General features: G+C 40.4%; 1 protein-coding gene across 1 annotated transcript; it reads right to left on the reverse strand.

The window, feature by feature from the left end:
* LOC138962742 (uncharacterized) lies at positions 1-24,497 on the reverse strand. Its single transcript, XM_070334682.1, has 11 exons — positions 24,292-24,497; positions 19,332-19,533; positions 13,163-13,295; positions 12,435-12,569; positions 10,439-10,621; positions 9,557-9,717; positions 8,658-8,904; positions 6,463-6,559; positions 2,916-3,149; positions 1,775-2,037; positions 1-1,071 (listed from the first exon to the last, which is right to left on the reverse strand). The coding sequence occupies exons 1-11, from the start codon at positions 24,339-24,341 to the stop codon at positions 956-958; spliced, it is 1,821 nt and encodes a 606-aa protein (XP_070190783.1). The 5' UTR covers positions 24,342-24,497; the 3' UTR covers positions 1-955.
* Positions 24,498-27,227: the final 2,730 nt, after the last annotated feature.

Below are 27,227 nucleotides of genomic sequence, written 5' to 3' on the forward strand. Positions count from 1 at the left end.
CATGTTTTTACAAACTTTTAGTTTGTTGTTTGTTGCATTAATATATTCAACTGATCAACATATGTGTCAATTACGAAAAAAAAATTTTTTTTAAATGTACGTTGTAGAAGCATATAGTTTTATTTTTATTTTGGGTAAGCATCCGAGTGGAAGAATGCTTGTATCCTCTGCTAAAGTCCAGATAGATCCGAACAGGTGGTGGACATTTTGGCTCACGTAAAAAAACAAACAACTAATATACCTTTAAGCAACCGTTTACTTCAGCCCAACATCACATTCTGATCAGTCATCGCTCAACGGCTATCGCCAGTTATCTCTCTGACCGGACGCTACAGTCCTACGCGAATCTATCAAAATAAGAATACAGAGTTATCTCCCATATGTTTTTCACGAGCACTGATCTAAATTTGAGATCAGTGTTCGCGAGACGAAAATGATTGCAGATTGGCCGACTTCGACAGTGATCTCCGTTCTGTTCTTCATAGTTATGATAAAGACATCGTTCTAAGGTCAAAACAAGTCGAAATTTTGGGACTGCTGCCGGAAGGAGACCGTAATATATGGTTTCATCACTGTCAACTGGTTACAGAAAAAATCGTCTGCTCCAGTGAGCGCCGAAACCAAACGGTTGATTATCACGTGACACTTTTGCCATATTTAGAGTTGTTTGCACAGTAAATACAGCCGCGAAAAATAGCTCGCTTGAAATTGTCTTACATATCAATTCCTTTGTAATTTAAAAATTACAAAACACCATGAAAAATCATTATCGACGATCGCGAATCTGCTTATATCAATACTACATTACAAAAAGCTGTAAATATGTAAAAAAAAAAAATTAAAAAAAATCGGTTTCCTTGCCAGACAAGGAAACTCAAGGCATCCTGTCAGGGAGAGAATGAGCCGAACTCATTTTGACCTGAGGTCAGGATGCCCAAAATCAGTGTCTAGCCTCTTATCCTTTAAGAAGAACAAGAGAGATCAAGGCCGCTGCGATATTTGCCATGTGACTGTTAGCTGAGTTGCCAATGGCTCCATTAGTACCATCACATTCGCTGGGCGCTTTGGTAGCTGTAAAAACCACAACGCTCAGAATCAGAAAACAAGGTAGGTTATTGGAACGTTTAAAGTATGACAACACAATTTTTACTTATTTATTTATTTTTTATTATTTTTTTGAAGATGCATAGTTTTGTATGGTTGATGTTATTTGATGTTGCTGTCTGATGTTGATGTCGTGTACCAAAAAGAAATAAAAACGTGTAAAAAAAATTAAAAAAATAAAAAGTATGACAACACAAAACGTTACATGTATTGTACTTCAACCAAGTGGTCTTTTAAGTGGACAGACCTGTAGACAAACACTAATGAAACAGATCATGAACTTATCTTTTTTTTTTAAATCAGAACCTGGCTGGCTGGCAAGACGCTGGTGAGGCAATCCACTTTTTTTAAAGGCTATTTTAAAAGACAGTGGCATCATCACACACACACACACACACACACACACACACACACACACACACACACACACACACACACATACACAAACACATACGAATTCACACTGTAACTTCTTACTAATTCCCACGCAGGAAAGTAGCCACTGGAAATTAGCTCTAGAAAACTAGCCACAGGAAACTAACCACATGAAACCAGCCACAGAAAAATAACCACAGGAAACTAACTACAGAAAACTAACCACAGGAAACTAACCACAGGAAACTAGCCGCATGAAACTATAACCACCGTAAACAAGCTGCAGGAAACTTACCATGGCTTGTTGCAGGATGATCTTCCAAGTAGATCTCCGTCTGACAGGAAGCCAGGTGTGCTCTGAAGGTGTTGAAGTCGAGGTTGCCAGCAAGATTATTGGATAGTATGCTCCAGGACGTCGGATCTGCGAGGCAAGGGTCGGATGCGCGCGCAGTCAAAATGGCCTCCTTGCATTCGGTGATACAGGGCGAAAAGGCCTTGCAGCGTGTGGTGATGTTCTGGTATAGTTCTGTGTTGTTGAAGCCATTGTAGAATTTGTACCTGGAATAAAAATCGTATTCGTCCTGATTTATTGCACTTATTATTCAGCTAACGGACAGATCGAACAGAAACAGAACACGAACTTTTATTGTTGTTGATTGTTTTGTTTTTGCTATTTGTTCAATTTTTTATTTATCAAATATTCTCCATTAAGACATATTGGTTAGTAATGCTGTTTCACTGGACTTAGTAATCAGCCAAAGAAAGAAAATACTCCATCACATTTACGAAAGGCGCATGTGTGTTAAAGTAAGAATCTTAAACAAATAACACAGAGCGCTGTTTAGAAATCTGATAAACAAAGGGAAATAAGCGCTCTAAATGCATACGACATGTATATTGAGAGTTATTCGGAACCAGTCTCCTGGCACCTGAGAGAGTTTGTGTCGCATGTCTTTGCAAAAAACGTGTGTTGGTTCAATCAATAGAGCTGAACACTTTAAGACACATCATCATCAGCAGCAGCAGCAGCATCATCATCATCATCAGATGAAGATGAAGATGATCATGATCATAATGATCATGCTGATGCTGATGTTGATGCTGATGCTGATGCTGATGCTGCATGCTGCTGATGTGTTTTTTAAAGTGTTCAGCTCTATCGATTGAACCAACAAACTTATTTTGTGCAGACATGCGACACAAATGTATTCAATTGCTCAATGTTGCTGCATTTGCTGCTGATGATGATGATGACGATGATGATAATGCTACGGCTGCTGCTGCTGCTGCTGCTGCTGCTGCTGCAGCAGCTAATGATGATGATGATTTTTGTGACGACGATGACGATGACGACGACGACGACGACGACGATGATGATGATGATGATGATTGTGACGATGACGATGACGATGATGATGATGACGACGAAAATATACATGTCGGCGTTTTGGCATCCCTTCCGTGTAGCCGGGTCACAGTAAACCCATTTATCCCTGGCATTACAGGAAGAGTTTGGCATGTTTTGCTGGGGGTAGTAGGAGAAGATAATGTAGCACATCTCGTCCGACGTCTCGTCCCCAAAGAAGGTGGTGAAGCCCCGCTTGGGAGACTTGTAGTGACACTTGGTGACGATGCGATCACCGGGCAGAACCTCCAGGGGCGGGTCGAACCTAGATTTGGGACACATACACAAATCGTGGCAGACTTCTTTTTCACGAAAAAAACGTTTTCCCCAAAAGGTCGCACCCACTCCATTTGTCTGTCTATCTGTCTGTCTGTCTGTCTCCGTGTCTCGCTCTCTGTCTCTCTCGGTGTCTCTGTCTCTGTCTATCTCTGTCTCCCTCTGCCCTTCTCTGTCTGTCTGTCTGTCTGGCTCTGTCTCTCTCTGTCTCTGTCTCTGTCTCTGTCTCTCTCTCTCTCTCTCTCTCTCTCTCTCTCTCTCTCATTAGAGTTGTTTACGTGTGCTTTGAAAGACGCTGCCAAACCAATGGAAAGGGTGTTTAAAAATGACTCACCTTTAATCTCCGAAAACAACAAGTGGTTCGATTCTGAATGCCGAAAATTAAAAAGACAAACACGCAAGGCATTTCGGATGTACAAAAAGGAAAAGACAGGACAAGAGAAAGACAGGTTAAAGGGGTTATACCTAACGGAGAGAAAGTCATACTCCAAAGTGCTCGAACAGAAAAAAGACAGTCACAAACAAAATAGAGTGAATAGCCTGCTGTTGAATATTTCTGACTCTCATGCATTTTGGAAGGAGATAAAGAAATTCAGGATGAAACGTAAACCCGCAGGAACTATTGACAACCAGGCATGGTATGACCATTTTAAGAAAGTACTTAACGAGGATGATGATAGAAGGCATGTTCAAGAACATGACCCTATTGACACTGAAGAAGAAAACGAACTTGACTGCGACATTCTTAACAGTGATATTACCGAAGAAGAAGTGAGGACTGCTTTAAGTGGCTTAAAAAAGGGGAAAGCAGTGGGACCAGATGGCGTTTTAAATGATCTCTTAAAAACCTCAGGTGACTCAATCGTCCCCTATCTTTTGATGTTGTTTAACGACGTTTTTAGAATTGGTGACTACCCTTCAGATTGGGCAAAGGCTATCATTCAACCAATATTTAAGAAAGGTGATGATGAGAACCCTGACAGTTATAGAGGCGTCTCGTTGTTAAGTTGTGTGAGCAAGTTGTATACCAGTATTATGAATGCCCGTTTGTCAGCGTGGGCTGAGGAAAATAACATTCTCTCTGAGTCACAGGCGGGTTTTAGAAAAAATTATTCCACAATTGACCACATGTTCACTCTTTATGCAGCAGTTACCAAGCAGCTTCAACAAAAAAGAAGTTATAAATATGTTGCTTTTGTGGACTTCCAAAAGGCGTTTGACACCGTTAAAAGGGATGTTTTGTGGAATGTTTTATTAAAGATTGGTGTAAAAGGAAGAATGTTTAACATGCTTAGGGAAATGTATTCTTCCGTTCTTTCTTGCGTACGATGTAACTCTGGCAATACTGATTATTTTGAATGCCTACAAGGCCTGAAGCAGGGCTGTTTAGCGAGCCCAACGCTTTTTTCGTTTCTTATAAGCGAGCTTGCCTCGGAAATAATATGTGAGGGCAGACACGGAATTCAAATGCTTCTCGGTGAGATCGAACTGTTTATTTTGATGTTCGCTGATGACATTGCACTGCTATCATCGTCCATAGTGGGTTTGCAAAACCAACTGAACATCTTATATAACGTTTCAAGGCGTCTCAGGTTAAGGCTAAACATGAATAAAACCAAAGTCGTTGTTTATTGAAACGGTGGTCACTTAGCCAAAAGTGAGAAATGGTTCTACAGGAAACACGCAAGTATCAAGTGCTAGCTCCTACACGTATCTCGGTCTGACATTCACAACCGAAGCCCGTTTGAATCTCTCTTTCAATTACGCAATCACCATCTTTCTTTCTTTCTTTATTTGGTGTTTAACGTCGTTTTCAACCATTCAAGGTTATATCGCGACGGCGCAATCACCAGAGCCAAACAAGGTGTTATTGAAATTTTTAAAGTCTTATGGAATATAGGATGCCACGACATGGACATATTTTTCAAATTATTTGATGCGCAAATTGTTCCCATCTTGCTCTATGGCTCAGAACTATGTGGATGTTTTGACTGTTCACAGATTAAAAAGGTTCACATGTATGCCTGTAAAAGACTACTCGGGTTCTCGTCAAACAGTCCAAACCAGATGGTTTATGGGGAACTTGGAAGATGCACTTTGTCAATCCTAGAAAATATCCGAAGCGTAAAGTACTGGTTGAGACTGAACTGTATGCTGGACTCGAGATATGCAAAGATGTCATACATCATGTTAAAAAACGCTGTTGAAAGGGAAAAGCAGAATTGGGTCTCACAAGTTAAATGCCTCCTTTGCATGAATGGATTTGGAGATGTGTGGTTGAACGGGTCTGTAGGTAGGGAATGTGTGTTTATTAGAACATTTCAGCAACGTCTTCAAGAGCAAAACTGAGCACTGTAAACTTGAGACAAGTGTGAGATTTGATGTATACAGGATGTTTAAAGGAGAACTTGAAAAAGAAAAGTATCTGGGTGTCATTGAAAATCAGTACATACGCAAAATGTACACAAAGTTCAGACTTGGCATTACACCATTGAAGGTAAATAAACTGCGCTATAATCCCGAGTGCGCTGAATCCAGAAATTGTACATTTTGTCAATCAACGGAAGAAAATGAAAACCACTTTCTGTTTAAATGCCCAGCTTACAATGCAATTCGTCAAAAGTATATACATTGGTGCTTGTTTTGACCTTGACCAGTACTCCAACTCATCGTTGTGCATTTTACAGACTGACAACAAATTACGACTGATTGCATTGTCAAATTATCTGTTCTACGCGTTTAGACAAAGAGAAAATCAATTGTGAAATAGACTGGTGTGATCGTACAACCCAAAATCCTTGTCTTCATCTTACTGTATTTTTTTCTGTTTTTACTTCTTGTTCTATGTGTTGATTTTAAGTTGCCTTGCTTCCGGACGGTCAAGTCCACTTTGTTCACCTGCAAATTATTTTCTCCCCCTTGTACATACACATTGTGTTTGATGCAATAAAAATTCGCCTTCGCCTTCGCCTTCTCTCTCTCTCTGTATGTCTTTATGTCTGTCTCTGTCTGTCGCTCTGTGTGTCTCTCTCTCTTTTTCTTTCCCTCTCTCTCTCTTTCTCTCTCTCTCTCTCTTTCTCTCTCTCTATCTATCTCTCTCTCTCTCTCTCTCTCTCTCTCTCTCACTCTCTCTTTCAGTTACGTTTAGAACCATCATTCTAGTAGGTCTGCTGACGTCATAGTGATGACGGGATAAGGGGTATACGCAGCCAGCTGTGTTGTCTTACTGACGCAAGGATAATACTATCTGTAAATGCAACTCAAAAACTCAACGGAAGTGTACAGAAAGACTGACAACTCACTGGTAGGTTCGAGGGCTGTCGTAGTTGTAGACGACGTCATTGGTGATGTTACGCAAGAACTGTCCGTTTCGGTGCTGCTCCAGCGTCTGGCGGACACCTGGACATGTACCGGATGTACATAAGACCCAAAAGAAAAGATCAATGTTTTTAATCCCCGACCGACCTATGTTTTTTCCCCCGAAGTTTTTTTCACTTTTAACAAAAAAATGAAAATGACAACAATAATTGTGCAGACTTAACAAGGACATTATTTTACTTTCCTCCGACGTCCAGGGGACACAACTCGCGCGGTTTCCCGCAAATTAAAAACCCACATACACCCGTGTCAATACAAAACAAACTTCAATCAAAAAACAAAAGCAAACAAGTCGCGTAAGGCGAAATTACTAAATTTAGTCAAGCTGTGGAACTCACAGAATGAAACTGAACGCACTGAATTTTTTCACAATGACCGTAGTCCGCCGCTCGTGCAAAACGCAGTGAAATTAACGAGACTGTTTAGCGCGGTAGTGGTTGCGCTGTGATAGCACGCTTTTCTGTACCTCTTTTCGTTTTAACTTTCTGAGCGTGTTTTTAATCCAAACATATCGTATCTGTATGTTTTTGGAATCAGGAACCGACAAGGAATAAGATGAAATTGTTTTTAAATCGATTTCGGAAATTTTATTTTAATCCTAATTTTTATATTTTTAATTTTCAGAGCTTGTTTTTAAAATCCAAATATAATATATTTATATGTTTTTGGAATCAGAAAATGATGAAAAATAAGATGAACGTAATTTTAGGATCATTTTATACAACAATAATTTTAATTACAATTTTCAGATTTTTAATGACCAAAGACATCAATTAATTTTTAAGCTTCCAAGCTAAAATGCAATACCAAAGTCCGGCCTTTGTCGAAGATTGCCTGGCCAAACTTTCAATCAATTTTATTAAAAAATGAGGGTGTGACAGTGCCGCCTCAACTTTTACAAAAAGCCGGATATGACGTCATCAAAGACATTTATCAAAAAAATGAAAAGCAAAAACCTGGGGATATCATACCCAGAAACTCTCATGTAAAAGTTCATAAAGATCGGTCCAGTAGTTTACTCTGAATCGCTCCACACACACACACACACACACACACACACACACACACACACACACACACACACACACACACACACACACACACACACACACACACATACACCACGACCCTCGTCTCGATTCCCCCTCTATGTTAAAACATTTAGTCAAAACTTGACTAAATGTAAAAAGTAACCGACCTTCTGATCCCAATTCTTTCGCCTCGTCATCGAAAACAAACATGTTAATAATGTTTTAATTTTGGGGGGTATTTTTTGTGTTTTCTATTAACTGAATTAATGAGATACAACTGTTTCAACCGGAAAAGTGAGATACAACTGTTCCAACCGGAATAGTGAGATACAACTGTTCCAACCGGAATAGTGAGATACAACTGTTCCAACCGGAATAGTGAGATACAACTGTTCCAAGCAAAATACATGTAGTGAGGTACACCTGTGCTAACCGGAATAGTGAAATACAACTGTACCAACTCGAATAGTAAAATACAATGATGCCAACTTGAATGGTGAGATACAACTGTACTGTACCAACAGAAATAAGAAGTGAAATAAACTGCAGCAACCTAAATAATAAGATACAATTGTACCAACCTAAACAGTGAGACACAACTGTGCCAAACGAAATAGTGAGATACAACTGTACCAATTAACCTAATTATAGAGATACAGCTGTACCAACCTTGACAGTGAGATACAACTGCAGCAACCATAACAGTGAGATACAACTGCAGCAACCATAACAGTGAGATACAACTGCAGCAACCATAACAGTGAAATACAACTGTACCAACCTAAAGATTGAGAAACAACAGTGCAAACCTAAATATTGAGATGCAACTGTACCAACCTAAGTATTGAGATAAAACGGTACCAACCTAAACAGTGCGATAAACCTGTACCAACCTAAACAGTGAGATAAAACTGTACCAACCTATATATAGTGAGATACATTGCAGCAACCTAAACAGTGAGATACACCTGTACCAACCTATATAGTGATATACATTGCAGCAACCTAAAAAGTGAGATACAACTGTACCAACCTATATAGTGAGATACATTGCAGCAACCTAAACAGTGAGATACAACTTTACCAACCTAAGTAGTGCATGTGATTGAAGGCGTAAGTGATGTTGATTCCCTCCCCTTTCACCAACGTGTTCATGCACGTTTCTGTGCATTCACCAGTGACGTCAGTTCCGGTGGAATATGGCGGAATCAGGATGGATTGCTGGCCAAACATGGCGACGCCGGAATCGTAGTCACGGAGGGTGGGAGTGAAGTACAACTCCATGCCAGAACTGTCTATATAGTTGTCCTCTTTTGTGGGGTTGTTCCAGTGGTACTTTACAAAGATGGTGGGGTGAGATGATTGATTAAAACCGATCAATATAAACCAAAACACTATAACTTGCATTTTTTGGGGTGTGCATTGAACCAAAGGGATTGTACATGAAGTGAATTAAAATACATAGTATGTGTGACTTTGCTGACTGGCTGACTGGTTTGTTTATTGACTGATAGGTTTAATGGCTGACTGATTGAATGGCTAACTAAATGAGAGATACTAAGCTACCAGGTCTAATAGTCAGATTATTGTTTACACTTTACTGTTTAGTTGAAGTGTTAAGCTTTGAGTGTGTGCGCACGAACACACACACACACACACACACACACACACACACACACACACACACACACACATATATATATATATACACACACACGTACACACACACCAACACACCCACACACACACACATATACACACATACACACACACAAACACAAACACCCACACACACACACACACAAAACACACACACACACGCACACACACACACACACACACACACACGAGCACACACACACACACACGAGCACACACACATACGCACACACACACACACACACACACACGAGCACACACACACGAGCACACACACACACACACACACACACACACACACACACACACATCAATCATAACAGCCCACCTGCATAGCGAGAATTTTGAACCCACTGGGTCCCACCCTGATGCCCGACAGGTCGTAGAAACATTCTCCGTCCAAGCCTAAGGTCCACACACTGAGGATTGGTGTACACGAGTAGCCGGGAGACATTCCACACTTATAGGGAACGTCGAAAATGGGCGTGTCTGAAATACAAGTAAAGAGTGGGCGTGCCTAAAATGTTAGTCAAAAATGGATGTATCAACAACAAAAAACACATTAAAGACTTTTTCTCTGACTGTATTCTTTGCTTTTCATTTTATTTATGCGTGTGATGGTCTACGTCAAGGATCTGGGGATCTGCGAGTCTTAAAGGTACTGAACTTGTCAAATCCAGGTGCACGGAGCCCCTGGGGCTTTTAGTCATACCTCAGGCAGCTATCCGTTAGAAGAACGACCAAGTTTCATTGACTTGCACCCAAAGAGTCAAGAACTGCGATTTGTTTTACGAATTAATTTCGGACTCTGTCCCAGCTGGTCTTGACCTATTTTTGAATCTAAATTTAGATCAGGTAGATCACATCATGCACAAAAAGACACGTCACTAGCAAACTATGTCAGATGATCATCATGAGTTTGTGTAAAACAAAATGGAGGCCGGAATCACTCAGTTGAATCGAACTCCGACCAAACACCACTATGATAACTAGGTTAATTTATGCACTCGCGTGAACAAGAAACTGTCGAGCTTCACAGATGTCGTCGTTGGGTAGTTTTGGGTTTGTTTTACTACCATAGGAGGATTTTTGAACTCTAAATGCACTCAGCTGCAACCAAAACGAAAAACGAAGGCTGTGAGCTGCACTGTGCCTTTAAGGAAAAAAAACTGAAATCCATACTGATTGCTAACAACGTTCATCAACTCACTGGGTTCCGTGCATCCGAAGAGAACCATGTGATGCATGACGTTGGTGTTGTTGATGATGGCGCGCGTAGCGATCATGTGACGATCACGTGACACATCATCGACTCGGAACGTCTGACACATGTAGCTTGTGACCTTGTTGGGGACCTTGGTGGGAGGGATTCGGAACGTCTGCCGTTCCACGTCTGAGTTTTTTGTGTGGAGAGAAATGCCGAAATAAAGAAACAGGAACTGTCATGTCATGGCACATTAAAGCTATACGAAACGTTCACCAGAGGCCTCGCTATATCGATCGATCTTTAAAATGGACAAACAAGATACACACCAGATTATTGTTCACAGAGAAATGGCGTTGATAGGATTGACTGCAAGTACTGGTAATGGATATAGTGTAGTAAAATGAAGTCAAAGCAGCTCCAATTTGAGATATTCCAATAGTTTTCCTTGTGTTTTGAATTCTCAAAATGAATAATTATTATCAACGTTACCAACATCGTTACCAGATACGTGTGTTGGTTTGTGTGTGAGTATGGATGTGAGTATAGCTATGAGCGCGTAGGTATGAGAGTGTCAGTAAGCAAAAGAAGAAACTGTTAACGCCAAACAAATGTCTTCTGCGAGTGAACGACTATTTTCCATTAACGGTGCAGTGCACTTCAGACAGAGAGTGAGAGGTGAGAGGAGGGGAATAGAGAGAGGGAGAGAGGCATGGAGGGAGGGAGAGAGAGGGTGAGCAAGAGGAGACTGAGGGAGAGAGAGAGGGGGAGATATAGATGGGGTGGGGGGGAGAGAGAGAGGGGAGGGAAGATATAGAGAGGGAGAGCGCGAAGAGGAAGAGTGAGAGAGACAGAGGGGGGAGAAGGATAGAGGGAGAGAAAGAAAGAGAGGGAGAGAGGGAGAGAGAGAGTGGGTGAGAGAGAAAGAAGGAGAAGTGATTAATTGTAAAAGGAAAAAGAATGTCCAGTATAAAAACAATGTTCATTTTGCGTGTAACTGAACAAAAAAAAATATATTGTATAACAAATTCCAAACAAGCACGCAGACGGAAGAGAAAGAGAGTTAGAACGAAAGAGAGAGAGAGAAAGAGAGTTAGAACGAAAGAGAGAGAGAGAGAGAGAGAGAGAGAGAGAGAGAGAGAGAGAGAGAGAGAGAGAGAGAGAGAGAGAGAGAGAGAGAGAGTGAAAGGGTTATAAGTTTACAGTAGGCGACATCACAATAAAAATAAAAACCCTTCCGAAATAGTACCCGCTGATCTCCTTTAAAAGAAAAAAAACAAGAAAAAAAACGTTACCAACATCGTTCTGTTTTTGGTCAAAGAGGAGCGAGCTCTTTGGGATCGCAGATTTTCTCAGGCCAGCTGCCTTATAAGGGCGGTGAATACCCCCCCCCCCCCCCATCCCAAAACCTGCCCCCCCCCCCCCCCCCCCGCTTGCCCCCAACACCCCCCCCCCTCTCGTTGCATTCACCTTCTTAGGTGCCCCTTTTCAACTGGGTGAATTGGAGAGCCCTCGGTAAATTCGGATATGTACAGGGTGTCTCAAGTACACGATTTTTTTTCAATACTACAGACAAGTCAGTAACTTTATTGAAATCATGTTTGCGTGATATTGTAGTCAGTTCATAGAAGTTTTGTCCCCAGTTCACAGCTTTCAGTTGAGATCGTCTGTTTCTTCACACCACGTGATCAATGTAGCCACCCCGTTTTCCAATGACAGACTGCATCCTCATTGCCATATTGTTCATTACATTGGGGAATGTTTCCTGTGGGATGTTCTGGATATCTCTGAGAATGTGGTGGGGCTCCATCCTGTTGGAACCACTGTGTTGTCATTCGGTTTTCATTGTCCCTTCTCTTAGTTTTTCCATTTCTCGGTACTGATGTTTCAATGTCTTTTGGGGTACTTTTTTTAGACACCCTATATATATATACGTATAGTAACTGTTGTGCTTCTTTAATCACAAAAAAGAGAAGAATCATCTAAATTATAGCAGACATACCTGCCGCATTGGTGGCTGGACATTCAAAGATGCCAGATTTACAAGCATCGTCAGTCCATTCTTCCTGCTTGAAGTAGAGGCCGCCTTCTTGTGCTTTGGATTTGCACGACTCGCTGTCGATTGGTTCGCATACCGCTGAAGAAAATTCATGCATCGTTAACTTATTCGTATTGGGGTAAAAATGTGTTCTGTAATGGCCTGGGAACTTTGGTACATTCGGGTATCATACACACACAGACACACACACACACACACACACACACACACACACACACACACACACACACACACACACACACATACTTACACACGCACACACGAACAAGAACCATTTCAGTACATATTTACCCAAATCCATTCCATCACAAGCAGTCGATGTTTTCTACACAGTGAAACCCGCCTCCCCTCCCCCCCTCCCCCCTCTCCCCCCGCCTCCCCCCCCCCCCCCCCCCTCCCCCCCTCTCCCCCCTCACCCCCCGCCTCCCCCCGCCTCCCCCTCCCCCCCTCTCCCCCCTCCCCCCCTCTCCCCCCCTCCCCCCCTCCCCCCTCTGCCCAGTGAAGACCTCCAATACTTTAAGAAAATCACGTCTTAATCGAAGTTTAATTAACAGAGGTTATGGACAGAAAACCCAAAAAGTCAAGGTCTTAATTGCGCGGAGGGATCGTTAAAGGGAAGGGGGGGGGGTTTCCACTGTTTAGAATAACAACGAATTGTCCAGTTCACTGACCAGGATGCGAGAGTCCAGTGTCCAGTGGAGGCAGACTGTTCGGAGTCCAGGCACAGTCCGGATCCCCCAGCTCCTGGCCGTTGGTCTTGCCGTCCCCGTCTGAGTCCTTCTGACACAGCTCTCTGGTCCAGTTCTGACACGACAGTAACATGACGTTGTTGACTTTGTTTCTGACACAACTGTCTGGTCCAGGTCTGACATAACATTGATTAGCATAACGCTTTCGGTTTTAGTTCTGAAACAATTAACTCTCTTGGTAAGCTAGGTCTGACATAAAAAAATAAAAATAAATTTTGTTCAGAATGTTCTGGTCCAGGTCTGACACGACATTAGGATAACGTTGTTGGTTTTATTTCGGAGACATGCAGCTCGTCGTTTGTATTTCGTTTGTTTTCTGAGACTATTGGAACCAAAACCTATTGACTGGGTGGCCGAGTGGTAACGCACTTGCGCTCGGAATCGAGAGGTTGCGTGTTCGACCCTGGGTCAGGCCGCTATTTTCTCCCCCCTTTCCTAACCTAGGTGGTGGGTTCAAGTGCTAGTCTTTCGGATGAGACGAAAAACCGAGGTCCCTTCGTGTACACTACATTGGGGTGTGCACGTTAAAGATCCCACGATTGACAAAAGGGTCTTTCCTGGCAAAATTGTATAGGCATAGATAAAAATGTCCACCAAATTACCCGTGTGACTTGGAATAATAGGCCGTGAAAAGTAGGATATGCGCCGAAATGGCTGCGATCTGCTGGCCGATGTGAATGCGTGATGTATTGTGTAAAAAAAAAAATTCCATCTCACACGGCATAAATAAATCCCTGCGCCTTGAATAAAAATTGAAAAAAAAATAAAAAAAATTCCCTGCGCTTAGAACTGTACCCACGGAATACGCGCGATATAAGCCTCATATTGATTGATTGATTGAAAACCTGATTCAAAACTTGAAGAAAACTTATGGAACCCCCTCACTTCAAATCCAGCTCTGATAAACACAAATTACAGAAGGACCGCTCACCCGTGGACAAGTTTCCAAGGCGTGATAAAACAGACAGTGACAACGGAGAAGAACAGGGGGAGGGAGATGGATGGGTAGAAGGTGAAGGAGAGGTACCTGATGAAAGAGAGAGGTGGGGATAACGGGTAGTCAGTGTCAGGACTTGGATTTCGATTTTGGACTGGATTACGGACGAGCCCTTTGATCACGATTTTGGTATCTAGTCTGTATAGACTTAATATGACTACGCTCACTACCAACGTATTGCCCTAATGGCGAGTAAACTGCGTGTATGTTCGCTGAATTGTAGAGGACTGAGAAACAAATGGAAAAGAACAACGTTGTTTACATTTTTGAGAGAAAAAAAAGTTTGATATTATTTGTTTGCAAGAAACACACATAAGTTGTAAAGATGTAATATTGTGGGAAAAACAATGGGGAGGGGAAGTATTTGCACAAGCTGGAACATGTTACAGTAAGGGTGAGGTCATTTTGACATCAAAACATTTTGATGGAAAAATTTAATTAGTTAAAAAACAAGAACGGGTTGTTGTTATCTCTGTAGAATACAGAAAACAGTGCATTAATATTATAAATGTGTATGCTCCAAATGAATCAAATGAGAAAATGGCATTTTTCCGTTCTATTAGAAATATTGTAGATGAATTTGAAACCGACCAGTTTATCTTATGTGGTGATTTTAACTGTGTGGTCAACAATGAACTTGACATTATTTCTGGCCGGCCTCATAGTAACAGAGAAATTGAAGTTTTCCCAGATTTAACCAATACCTTAACTGACATATGGAGATACTTTCACACCGGCACGGTGGCCTAGTGGTAAGGCGTCCGCCCCGTGATCGGGAGGTCGTGGGTTCGAACCCCGGCCGGGTCATACCTAAGACTTTAAAATTGGCAATCTAATGGCTGCTCCGCCTGGCGTCTGGCATTATGGAGTTAGTGCTAGGACTGGTTGGTCCGGTGTCAGAATAATGTGACTGGGTGAGACATGAAGCCTGTGCTGCGACTTCTGTCTTGTGTGTGGCGCACGTTAAATGTCAAAGCAGCACCGCCCTGATATGGCCCTTCGTGGTCGGTTGGGCGTTATGCAAACAAACAAACAAAAAGATACTTTCATGATGATGAAAAAAGATTATACCTGGAACAGATTTAACCCCTTTGTTGCCAGGCGTCTTGATTATTGTTTTGTATCTAGAGGAGTGTTGTTATCGTGTGTATCAGCAGATCATATTTGTGTTCCAAGTTCAGATCACAAAGCTGTTGTTGTCGAAATGAATGACAAGGATTTTATTAGAGGTCCAGGTAACTGGCGGTTCAACAACAGTTATTTGAAAAATCAACATTTTCTGGAACAAATGAATTCACTTCTGGATGTTTTGGTTGAAGAAGCCGATAATGATGCCTCAGCAATAAACAGATGGGAATTGGCAAAAGTACAGATAAGAAATGTCTGCATTGAATTTGGTAAAAAAAACAGTCGTGTAATAGGAAAAATGAAGAAATCAGGTTACAAACCCGCCTTAGAGAACTGGAAAGATTATTGATTAATGAGATTGAAAATAATGGGTTGCAAACAGAATTATTAAAATTGAAACAAAAGTTAGAATTATTAGAATTAGAAAAAGCAAGGGGTGCACAGGTTAGAGCTAGGGTGAAGTGGATAGAAGAGGGGGAAAAAACACAAAATATTTGTGTAACTTAGAAAAAAGACAAAAGAAGAAAAACATTATGTCACGCCTCAGCACTTTAGCGGGTGATACAATAACCGACCAGAAATTGATTTTCAAGAACAAAAAGAATATTATACACGTTTGTATAGTCTGAAAACTGATTCTGAAAATACGGTAAAAGATAGTTTGGATTTTTTGTCGCAAGAATTTGTTCCACGCCTTAGTGAAGAACAGTCACGTTTATGTGAGGGGTTAGTAACTCCCGCAGAAGCAGCCGACGCTCTGTGTAGTATGAAAAATGGCTCGGCCCCCGGGGTTGATGGAATTTCTATTGATTTTATGAAAGTATTTTGGAGCAAGATAAGCAGATTGCTTGTTGATTCATTTAATGAATCATTTGAAAGGGAAGAGTTATCATATACGCAAAATCAAGGGGTGATAATATTATTGCATAAAGGAAAAGATTTGGATAGAGAACGATTAAGTAATTGGAGACCAATTACTTTAACCAATACTGGTTATAAGATTCTAGCTAAAGTTTTGGCAAGAAGAATGGGTTTAGTAATTAATGAACTAATCAGTGTAGGGCGGGGATATAGCTCAGTTGGTAGCGCGCTGGATTTGTATTCAGTTGGCCGCTGTCAGCGTGAGTTCGATCCCAGGTTCGGCGGAAATTTATTTCACAGAGTCAACGTTGTGTGCAGACTCTCTTCGGTGTCCGAACCCCCCGTGTACACTACATTGGGTGTGCACGTTAAAGATCCCACGATTGACAAAAGGGTCTTTCCCGGCAAAATTGCTTAGGCACAGTTAATAATTGTCTACCTATACCCGTGTGACTTGGAATAATAGGCCGCGAAAGGTAAATATGCGCCGAAATGGCTGCAATCTACTGGCCGTATAAAATTTCATCTCCCACGGCATCACTGCAGAGCGCCTAGAACTGTACCCACGGAATATGCGCGATATTCTTCATTGATTGATTGATTGATTGATAGATCAGGTTGGTTACCTAAAAGACAGAAATATATCAACAGTGATTAGAACGATTGATGATGCGGTAATTACTTTAATGTTAGTGGAAAGGCGGGTTATCTGCTTGCCCTGGATTTAAAAAAAGCTTTCGACAGTATATCAAAGTCGCTACTTCTTAATGTTTTTGTCAGATTTGGATTTGGATCTAGTTTTAAAAAGTGGGTGGAGATTTTGATAAAAGGTACTACAAGCTGTATAAATCATGGAGGTTGGTTATCGGAGAGTTTTAACGTATTTAGTGGAATTCGACAAGGTTGCCCGTTTTCGCCGTTGGCTTTCGTCTTGGCGGTAGAATTGTTGGCAATTAAGATAAGAAACAGCCCTATAGTTGGAATAATTACACCGAACATGATTAATCAGGATGGTACGGTCATAAAAATAAAACAAATGGCAGATGATACAACCCTGTTTTTTAAAAACCGAGATGATGCTAACATGGCAATGGACATATTGAACCAATTTAGCAAAGTCTCAGGGCTACAATTAAACTTAGATAAAACGAAAGCTTTGAGAATGGGGAGAGAACCAACGGAACCTAATCTGCCTTTCCACGTTGTTAAGGAGATTAAAATTTTAGGGATTAAATTTAGTAGTTGTAAAATGGCAAAAGACATCGAGGAAAACTGGAAATTCAAAATGGAGAGTCTTGATGCCATGATTAAACAGTGGAGTAAAAGAGATCTCAGTATACAGGTAAAAATAACAGTTATTAAAACGTTTATGACTTCCCCATTGGTGTATATTATGCAGTCTGTTGGTCTTCCAAAGCAAGTTCTCACACAGCTAAACACGAAACTATACAAATTTGTATGGCAAAAACAATATAGTAATAAAAAAGCTTTTGAAAAGATAAAAAGGAAAATTATGGAGTCTGAATATGAGCATGGTGGATTGAAAATGATCAATATTTTTGATATACAGAAAATGTTTTATTTAAATTGGATTGAACGGTTGCATGAAGCAGGTCGAGAAAATTGGAGTGCAATCCCAAAATGGCACATTTAACAATTAACAGATCTTAATCATTTGGCAAACATTAATTGCACACAAAAGGAATTACAAGGAATTGAAAAAGTTCAAAATGATTTTTGGAAAGAGGTATTTTTGACATATCTTGATAATAATAATAAAGTAGGTTTAGAGGAAGTTGACAGAAATGATGTTGGTAATCAACTGTTATTTAATAATAGACTGATTCAGTTTAAAGGTAAAGTGTTGGATTTTGTAAAATGGCGCCAGAAAGGTTTTAATGTTATAAATGATTTGTTGAATGTTGAAAGAAATCAGTTTCTGTTATGTGAAGATGTACAGATCCCTGTGCAGCAAAACCCTGCAATAACCTTTTTTTAATACAACGCTGTAATGAATGCAGTTCCAAAACAATGGAAAGATTGGATTGTAGACAACCCAGCACATATAGTTAATGTAGATATGATTGATGATGAATTGAATGTGTTTAAAAGCAAACCCAAGTTAATTAAGTTATATTTAAAGAAAAAACGGAATTATAGCATTGAAAAATCTCATGCAATCGATTTTTGGAAAAGAAAACTAGATTTTGTTTTTGTCGAACAGACGTGGTTGTTGCCACGACAGGTGACAAAAGAAGTGCGCCTGCGTGTGTTGCAATGGAAAATTTGTCACAATTTATATCCCACCAATATTTTATTACATAAAATGAAAGTAAGTCAAACAAAAAACTTTAACGAGTGCCCACATATTTTGGATGTTATGGAACACTTTTTCTATGAGTGTCCCCGAATTAGAAGGTTTTGGACTTATATTGAAAAAATGTTGAACAGTCTGACAGGTCGGGCTTTCTTATTGTCTATTACAGATGTATTATTCGGAATCGAAGAATGTCAAGAATCAGCGTTAATTAACCATGTTTTATTGATAGCAAAAATGTGCATCAGCAAAGTTAAGAAGACGAAATCGCATATTTCATTGGAAATTGTATTTCAACAAGAACTTGCGCTACGAAAGGTTTATCCCCATTGTCCTTAGTTAGATTGTTGTTGAATTGAAAAGTAATTTAATGTAACCTGTAATGTAAAAGAAAACAAAATTAAAAATTCATTGAAAAAAAAAAGACCAATGAAGAAGGATATGCTCACCGCCCCCCCCCCCCCCCCCCCCCAAAAAAAAAAAAAAAGACGAAAGAGGCAAAAAAGATGGGTTGAAGCAGCCTTGCATGCAACTGAGGTCAAAAAGAAAAGAAGAAAAAAACACAACTTACATCAATCAATCAATCAATCAATGAGGCTTATATCGCGCATATTCCGTGGGTACAGTTCTAGGCGCTCTGCAACGGCGAAGTTCAGGCCAAACTTGTTCCTAATACCGCCTCCCTGAGCGTTAAGATGGCCCACTGAACTAATTACTCTCTTTGAATAAATTATTCTCTTTGAACTAACTACTTCATAATTGCACATCACTCAACGTAAACAACTTACATGTCCAGCAGCCGCGAAGTCCAGGCCAAACTTGTTCCTGATACCGCCTCCCTGAGCGTTTAGATGGCCCACACCGCGCCAGATGACGTTAGGGTTGCAGGGGCTGGGCACAGAATCACCGTTAGGAATTTGCAGCTGGTAATTGCCATAACCGTCAGCATCCCTTGCCAGGAGACAAAGGAAAGCAGCTAGCAGTGACCACCTGAAAAGCACAGAACGTGAAATCGGTCTTGTAACAGGATAACAAAATACAGTACTGTATACAGAATGTTTAATACCCAACCCCCAACCCACCAACCCACTATCCCCAAGAAAAAGCTGTTTCCGGTACCCTAACCGATCCTATCTTCTTGCTCTGACTTCTTTTCTCTACAGGGAAATCTCGCAAGAATTCCAACCAATAAAAGACTACATTGTCCTTGGTTAAAAAAAGAAAAAACTAAAAAATTATCTTCTTGTAATTTGAGTTTTATTTATAATGTTGAGAATGTTTATGACCAAAACCATTAACTTATTTTTAAGCTTCAACGTTGAAATGCAATCCCATGTTCTTGACTTAGTCAAAGATTTCTGGACCGAAATTTCAATCAATGTGATGTAAAACTGAGGGCGTGACAGTGCCACCATAACTTACAGAAAAGGACAGACATGACGTCATCAAAGACATATATCAAAAACATGAAACACCGATGTAGGGATATTATCTAGAATAATCTGTATGTGTAGTTTCATGAAGAGTGCTAACCAAACTGTGTACACACACTCACTTACACACACACACACACACACACACACACACACACACACACACACACACACACACACACACACACACACACACACACACACACACACATCACCACCCTTGTAACGATTCCCAGTCTATCTTTAGAACATTTAGCCAAATCTTGACCAAATGTAAACAAGACAAAAATTGGGGGAAAATATCAGATTTGAAGCTATTCTTTCAACGATGAGATAATAAATAGAGAATACTACATGGCTTGCTGTGTCGTACCAGATTTACACGAGGGTTTTTTTAAATATTGAACTGCGAGCGAAAGCGAGCTGTTCACTATTTGAAAAAGCAACGAGTGTAAATCTGGTACGACACAGCAAGCCATGTAGTATTTTGTTTATCCTACATACTGTAATTACGTGTATTTTACTAAAAATGTCCTGCAGTCGAGGCAGCTAACTTGAAGACGCTTGTTTTGGAACCTCGATCTCTTCTAAAGCCTCGTGCAATCTATTACGTCAAAGTAAAGAAACGTCACTCTGAAAGTGTGGCGTGACGTGTTAGTTCTAAAATTCATCGAGGGTAATTAGCGAGCGCAATTTTTTTTCTATAATGACGTTTGTCTCGGTGACTTTGGCATCATAAGCAGTGGAAAAACAGGTCCCTGCCAGACTTGCTTGACATGACCTCATTTACATGATATACACACGTGTGATTTGAACGATTATTATCTCACGAGTGTCTCTCTCACGTATGTAGGATAAATTGTGATCTTTACCAAACTTTTCAATAAATCAATTTAAATAGTCACCATTATTCGATCAGCCCATCCATCAATCAATCAACCCATCCATTTATCAATACGCCAAACTATTAGGCAAGAAAACAAACAATTTAAACAGATACACAAGCAATAAGACAAATTCTTATTGTGGAAATATCTAGATTTTATTTGGAGTTTTATGTTTTTTTGCCAACAGCGGTTCACGTATGCAGTACAACTGGTATATAAAAAGAGTATTTTATGTGAAGTGGACAAGATGTGAACGCGGTATAATGTAGAGAGTGTGTGTGTGTGTGTGTGTGTGTGTGTGTGTGTGTGTGTATGTGTGTGTGTGTGAGTGTAAGTGGGGGTGTGTACACAGTTTGGTTAGCACTCTGTTGGGTTGTTGTGTTTAAATGTATTATGTGTTGAATGAACTCAAACCAAGATATATTCCTGTGTACTGCACGTGGTTGTAATTAAATCTTATGTCTTATCTCTCTCTTAAGTCAATACTTGTTCAAAGACTTACGCATTAAATTGTATCAGCAAGGCAAAAAGCAAACCTAAAATCCTTATAAACAAAGCCGTAGGATCACGGTGCTTAATATACAATACGTAAAGAGTATAAAAAGTGTTTCAATTCAGACGAGGGGTTCACAAAACACGCAGTACTGTGCTAACTACTGTGTAAGTAAAATTGTGCTAAAGCAGAAGTGGATTACACTAGAAGTGGACAACCACCATTACATCCAGTCGACGCGCGTTGATATGTACAATCACCCATCGGGATTTCCCCAAACACCGATGTTACTTAAAATAGAATGAGTAATTCTGGGAAATGGTTCACCAGAGGTACTCGATAATCATACAACCCTTTGATAAATTGGATCTTCAATGCATCACTCAAATCTTTGGAATTAATTAATACAAATAAAATACAAGAACTACGAGTTCCGAAATGACACCAAAAAAGAAAAATGTTAAACACTTTGTTTTTCAGATATTCTTGCCAACTTTGCGAGCACACCACCACTAAGCTAATCTGGCACACAATTCTCGGGGTGAAAATAAATGTTTTAACTTCGAACGTTACACGTGAGTTCTCGAGCATGTGTTGACTCTTCGGTTTCCGAGTTTCTCCGTTCGTATTTGTGTACTGTACGTTCTGACTGTATGCGCCAGTTTATTTCGTATGGAAAGTAATTTTAAGTAGCGTTAATTTCAAGTTAGACCGACGTTTTGTTGTAGTCTGGCTCCAAAATACATTTACCAATCGCCGAAAGGGCTCCAACGTCATTTCACAAATGTATTTCCTGCACAGAGTTCAATATTTTTGATGACATACAAACTATTTAGTTCGGGACGACGACGCCCTATGGACTGATTATTGTATAAAAGAAAGCAAGCGATTATAAACGGGCGCCGACAGAGCCAATGAAGGGGGTTACTAACTTGTAGTTATCATTCGCTTGTGGCTAAAGCCATTGTCAGTGACTCTGGTCGGGGTAACTCAACGGAGCAATTTTTTTATTAATGCTTTTGTGAACAAGAAACAATTAACAAGTGGCTCTATCCCATCTCCCCCCTTTCCCCTGTCCCATCTCCCCCCTTCCCCCGTCGCGATATAACCTTGAATGGTTGAAAACGACGTTAAACACCAAATAAAGAAAAAAAGTAACTCAACGCTAGTGTTTACTCAGGGTTTTTTCAAGGTCTATTCAGTCAGAGTCATGTGAGCGTGCACATTACATAACGTTTGCACAAGTGACCCTCCACCACGGAATGAGTCGAATGTCACCTCGCGCGGTTCTGCGCTAGGCCTAAAATACGTCCGGGGGGTGTCAGGTATCAGTCACCTTAGTCACAGGCTTAGAACTCGAACAGTTTTCCCTCTTTTCTAAACCGGTTTGAACATAAAAAAACTCTTTAAAAAACAAGGTAAAAATATAAAAATCAAGCAAACTTAACATGCGACTCATTCCGTGGTGGAGGGTCACTTTATGGTCCTTTCAGAGTTTGAAAACTCGGCTGTCTATTTTCTTCTTCTTGTTCAGCTAGTATTGGCTGAAGGGTGAAGTACGAGAGTACGTCCTGTTGCACCCAATATGAACCTAAGGCAGTCTGTTGACATCCTGCTTGCTGCCGCGCGAGGCGCGACAATTTTCCCTCTTTATCTTCACTGCGCTGGCTGCAAAACCCCTCCACAGGGTGCAAGGTGCATGTTGTCTTTCACCAGTACATCAAGCAACCATCGGTTAAAATATGTACCCATTCTAAGAACCTTTCGGTTGCCCATGACTGTCTACACAAATCTTAAAAGGGTCTACATGTGCTCATGTCTCGTGACTGACTGGAACGGAGCTATGACATTGTGTGTGTGTGTGTGTGTGTGTGTGTGTGTGTGTGTGTGTGTTTGTGTGTGTGTGTTTGTTTCTTTGTTTCTTTGTTTGTGTGTGTGTTGTCCTTACTTGACCCACATACCCTAGTTACTGAACCACGAAGCCCTTCCTGGCGTTGAAATCAATCCGGTAATAAAAGCCACCTGTGCAAGTTGAATAATAGCTCTCTTTAGTTTGTGCAGGGTGCAAGTCTATTCAAATACACGTACATACAGTATGTAGGATAAACAGAATACTACATGGCTTGCTGTGTCGTACCAGATTTACACTCGTTGCTTTTTCAAATAGTGAACAGCTCGCTTTCGCTCGCAGTTCAATATTTTTTTTAAAACTCGTGTAAATCTGGTACGACACAGCAAGCCATGTAGTATTCTCTATATCTTCTCCCAGTTTGGAAAGAACTTGATTTATCTTTTCTTACAGTTGTTCGAAACAGTGGAAGTGTTTAAGATCAGCTACGTTTCACTGCATAATTATATTATTTCGTGTAAATTTGACATGCACAATGGAAAATGCCAAAGGCTACTATTCTTTCTGAAAGAAACAAAAACATAAACTTTAACAATAACACCAATCAACAAACTTCTAGCAAACCAGCGTATAGATAAGTGAATCAATAACTTAACAATTAATGAATAATAAACAGGAATCAGTCAAACAATTAATAGATATATAAATCAATCAATCAATCATTCATCAATCAATCAATCAATCAATCAATCAATCAACCAATCAATCAATCAATCAATCAATCAATCAACAGACCGATAGATACATAGACAAAACAAAATGTATATCGAACACCATAGAAAACACAGGATGTACATTTTTACACTATTCTTAGAGAGAGAAAAAATCATTGCGGAAAAAGTAATTGTTTAAATTACCGAATGTTACAGCTAGAATAAATGAAATTGTAGCTAATTAACAGAAGCAAATCATAATTGTTCCGTGTTAAAAAATAAATCATCGTCAAAGATTCTGTTAAGGTTGACACGTTTGTAATAGCCAGGCGTTACATGAACGATTGTGAGAGAAAATAAAATATTGAAATACCTCATGATTGCACCACGGATCTGAAGCCTCACACAACTGAACTTGATCATCACCGCCACCTGACTTTTTACCCGCAATCAGCAAACTCTTGCAAATCAAAAATTGTTTGACTCTTGCGGCGTTCGCACGGCGGATTACACAATCTACACGGCACGAAGGATCGTCCAGCAATGCAGGGGTGCAGTTCTACACAAATTCTACATCCGTAAACTCGTCTGTGTTGACATGTCATACTCACGTTCGCCTTCGTCCGGGTTCAGAGAGAGAGAGAGAGAGAGAGAGAGAGAGAGAGAGAGAGAGAGAGAGAGAGAGAGAGAGAGAGAGAGAGAGAGAGAGAGAGAGAGAGGCTCATTTATAAATAGAGCGAATAAAATTGGACTGCACACGTCTCCTTGCTTCACACCTTTTGTACAGTTAATGAAATCTGTTAGTTGAGCACCACATCGTATTTTAGCCTTGACCATTGCATACATACTTTTAATACATCTATACAACTTTCCCTTTATACCATTTTTAATCAAAATTGGCCAGAGCAGTCTGCGTGAGATACTGTCAAAACATTTCTCAAAATCAATGAAAGCTACATAAAGTTTGCGATTATTAGAAAATTGTTTCTGTACAGCAGCAAGCAGAGTGAAGATGTGGTCAACAGTAGAATAATTTTGTTTGAAACCAGCCTGACACATTTTAAGACAGAGAGAGAGAGAGAGAGAGAGAGAGAGAGAGAGAGAGAGAGAGAGAGAGAGAGAGAGAGAGAGATAGAGAGACAGAGAGAGAGAGAGAGACAGAGAGAGACAGAGAGAGAGAGAGGCGTGACCCCGTTTTCGTCAGATGTGTCCGTTGGAGTTACTCTAAGTCAGTGCTATAGGTACTCTCTCGCGTTTAGTACAGTATGTTTACGACTAAGCTTATAATTTGTTATGACATTATTTAGCAGTAGATCATCTTAGGGAAACCTTATTTGAATTTTATTTATTCACTCGGCTAGATACGGATTTCGAACACGGGGCGTAACACGCTCGTTCATAATTGTGTCTCCGTGAGCAGTTTTACCGTTCAAGTCTTGGTAAAGATCCAGTGTGTTCAGTTACGGCCCTTTAGATTGTGATTTGTAAACGGGATTATTGATGGCGCAATATAGCTATTCTGATGGACACGTGGGGGAATTCGGGGGATTGGATGGTCTCTTCCGATCATCAAAGCATAATGCTACGGAAGTCGGCCATTTTTGCCAGTATCCAAAAGCATAGTGTCAACAAAGACGCATGGTTCCGGTATACCCATCTGTACCACACGATGTTTCACTGACCGACAACAGCATACACTGACAACTTGAAATTCTTCTCGGGAATGTCTTTCAGCTTTACAAAATTAATGTCGATAGCATACCCTTTTCTGCTAACTTCCCGATGAAACAGGACTAAACAAATTATTTTCTGTCCCTAAACACCTTTCTTTCTTTCTTTCTTTATTTGGTGTTTGACGTCGTTTTCAACCACGAAGGTTATATCGCGACGGGGAAAGGGGGGAGATGGGATAGAGCCACTTGTTAATTGTTTCTTGTTCACAAAAGCACTAATAAAAAAATTGCTCCAAGGGCTTGCAACGTAGTACAATATATGACCTTACTGGAAGAATGCAAGTTTCCAGCACAAAGGACCAAACACCCCTTAGACACTGCCCGACTAAAATTTTTACAAACACCGACCACATTCTATACAAGAACCACTTAACAAGGGTTAAAGGAGAAACTGAATCCGTTAGTCGCCTCATACGACATGCGGGGTGCAGAGAAATAAGGATGTGGAAAAGAAGACTTTTGGTAAGTGAAATAAAGGTGATGGATCTAGTCAGGTAGAAATAAGACAACAAGAAAAGAATTGGAAAACTGCAGGGAATAGTAGGGGGAGTTTTCTTGGAAGAAAATATAGGTGAAAGGACTGGTAAGGCAGAAATAAGACAAAAGAAGAGAAGAAACAGAACCGTTAGTCGCCTCTTACGACATGCTGGTTAGCATCGGGTAAATTCTTTCTAGTCCCAACCAATATGGGACTCCCCCTAACCCGCGGGGGGTTCCCCTAAACACCACAAAATGCCCAAAGTCGAAAGATGTAGTACAAACAGGGGGAGTAAAACGGAACAGCCGTTTGTGTGTGCCTGCGTGAGCTGAGTTGCCGACTGACACAAACTTTCGCATTCGGCTTTTCTTATCTCGTGACTCCACAGTAAATACCCCACTTCCCCTCTGAAGTATTGATTTACAACCCATTGCACTAACATTCATGTAGTCGTTTATAACTGAGGTTGAAAAATTCGCTTCATGACGAGACAAGTATAAATGCCATTCACCCAAACTGAAAACTTCGCTGCCGTCTGCTCGCGTTGTACGGATTAGCTGTTCTCTTCTCCTCCCCTTGTTGCATCCTAGTTCTTCAGTTGTTTCTAGTTTTCCGTTGATGTTGTGTTTTGGTTTTATTCATAAGTAGTCTTGTTCAAAATTTAAAATACTCAAACTTCTTTTTGTTGTATACGAATGAACTAATAAAAAGCTGTTCAACAGCTGTGTTGTCAAATCGAGGGTTTTTTCCAAAGTCAGTGTGGCGCCTGCGCAAAACTAATGCGCATAAGAAACGGCGTCTGCTATTAAAACCTGAGATCACCTACACATCGACGCAAAAACTGTCATTTTGTAAGTTTGGAACAACAAATCAAGGTCAGAACAGCTATATAATCGCTATTGTATTTTCAGCGTAGCAATAGGGTCCGATATTTAGACTCGAACAAGTATAATGCGACTCGTCTTCGACTCGTCGGCATTATACTTGTCTCGTCAAAATATCGGACCCTATTGCTACGCTGAAAACACAATAGCTGTTACTAACTTTAAAAAAAATATTTTTATTAATACAAGTCTTGGTTAAGATCTAGTGTGTTCA

This window comes from Littorina saxatilis, linkage group LG3 (genome assembly GCF_037325665.1).
Source record: "Littorina saxatilis isolate snail1 linkage group LG3, US_GU_Lsax_2.0, whole genome shotgun sequence".
NCBI lineage: Eukaryota > Metazoa > Mollusca > Gastropoda > Littorinimorpha > Littorinidae > Littorina > Littorina saxatilis.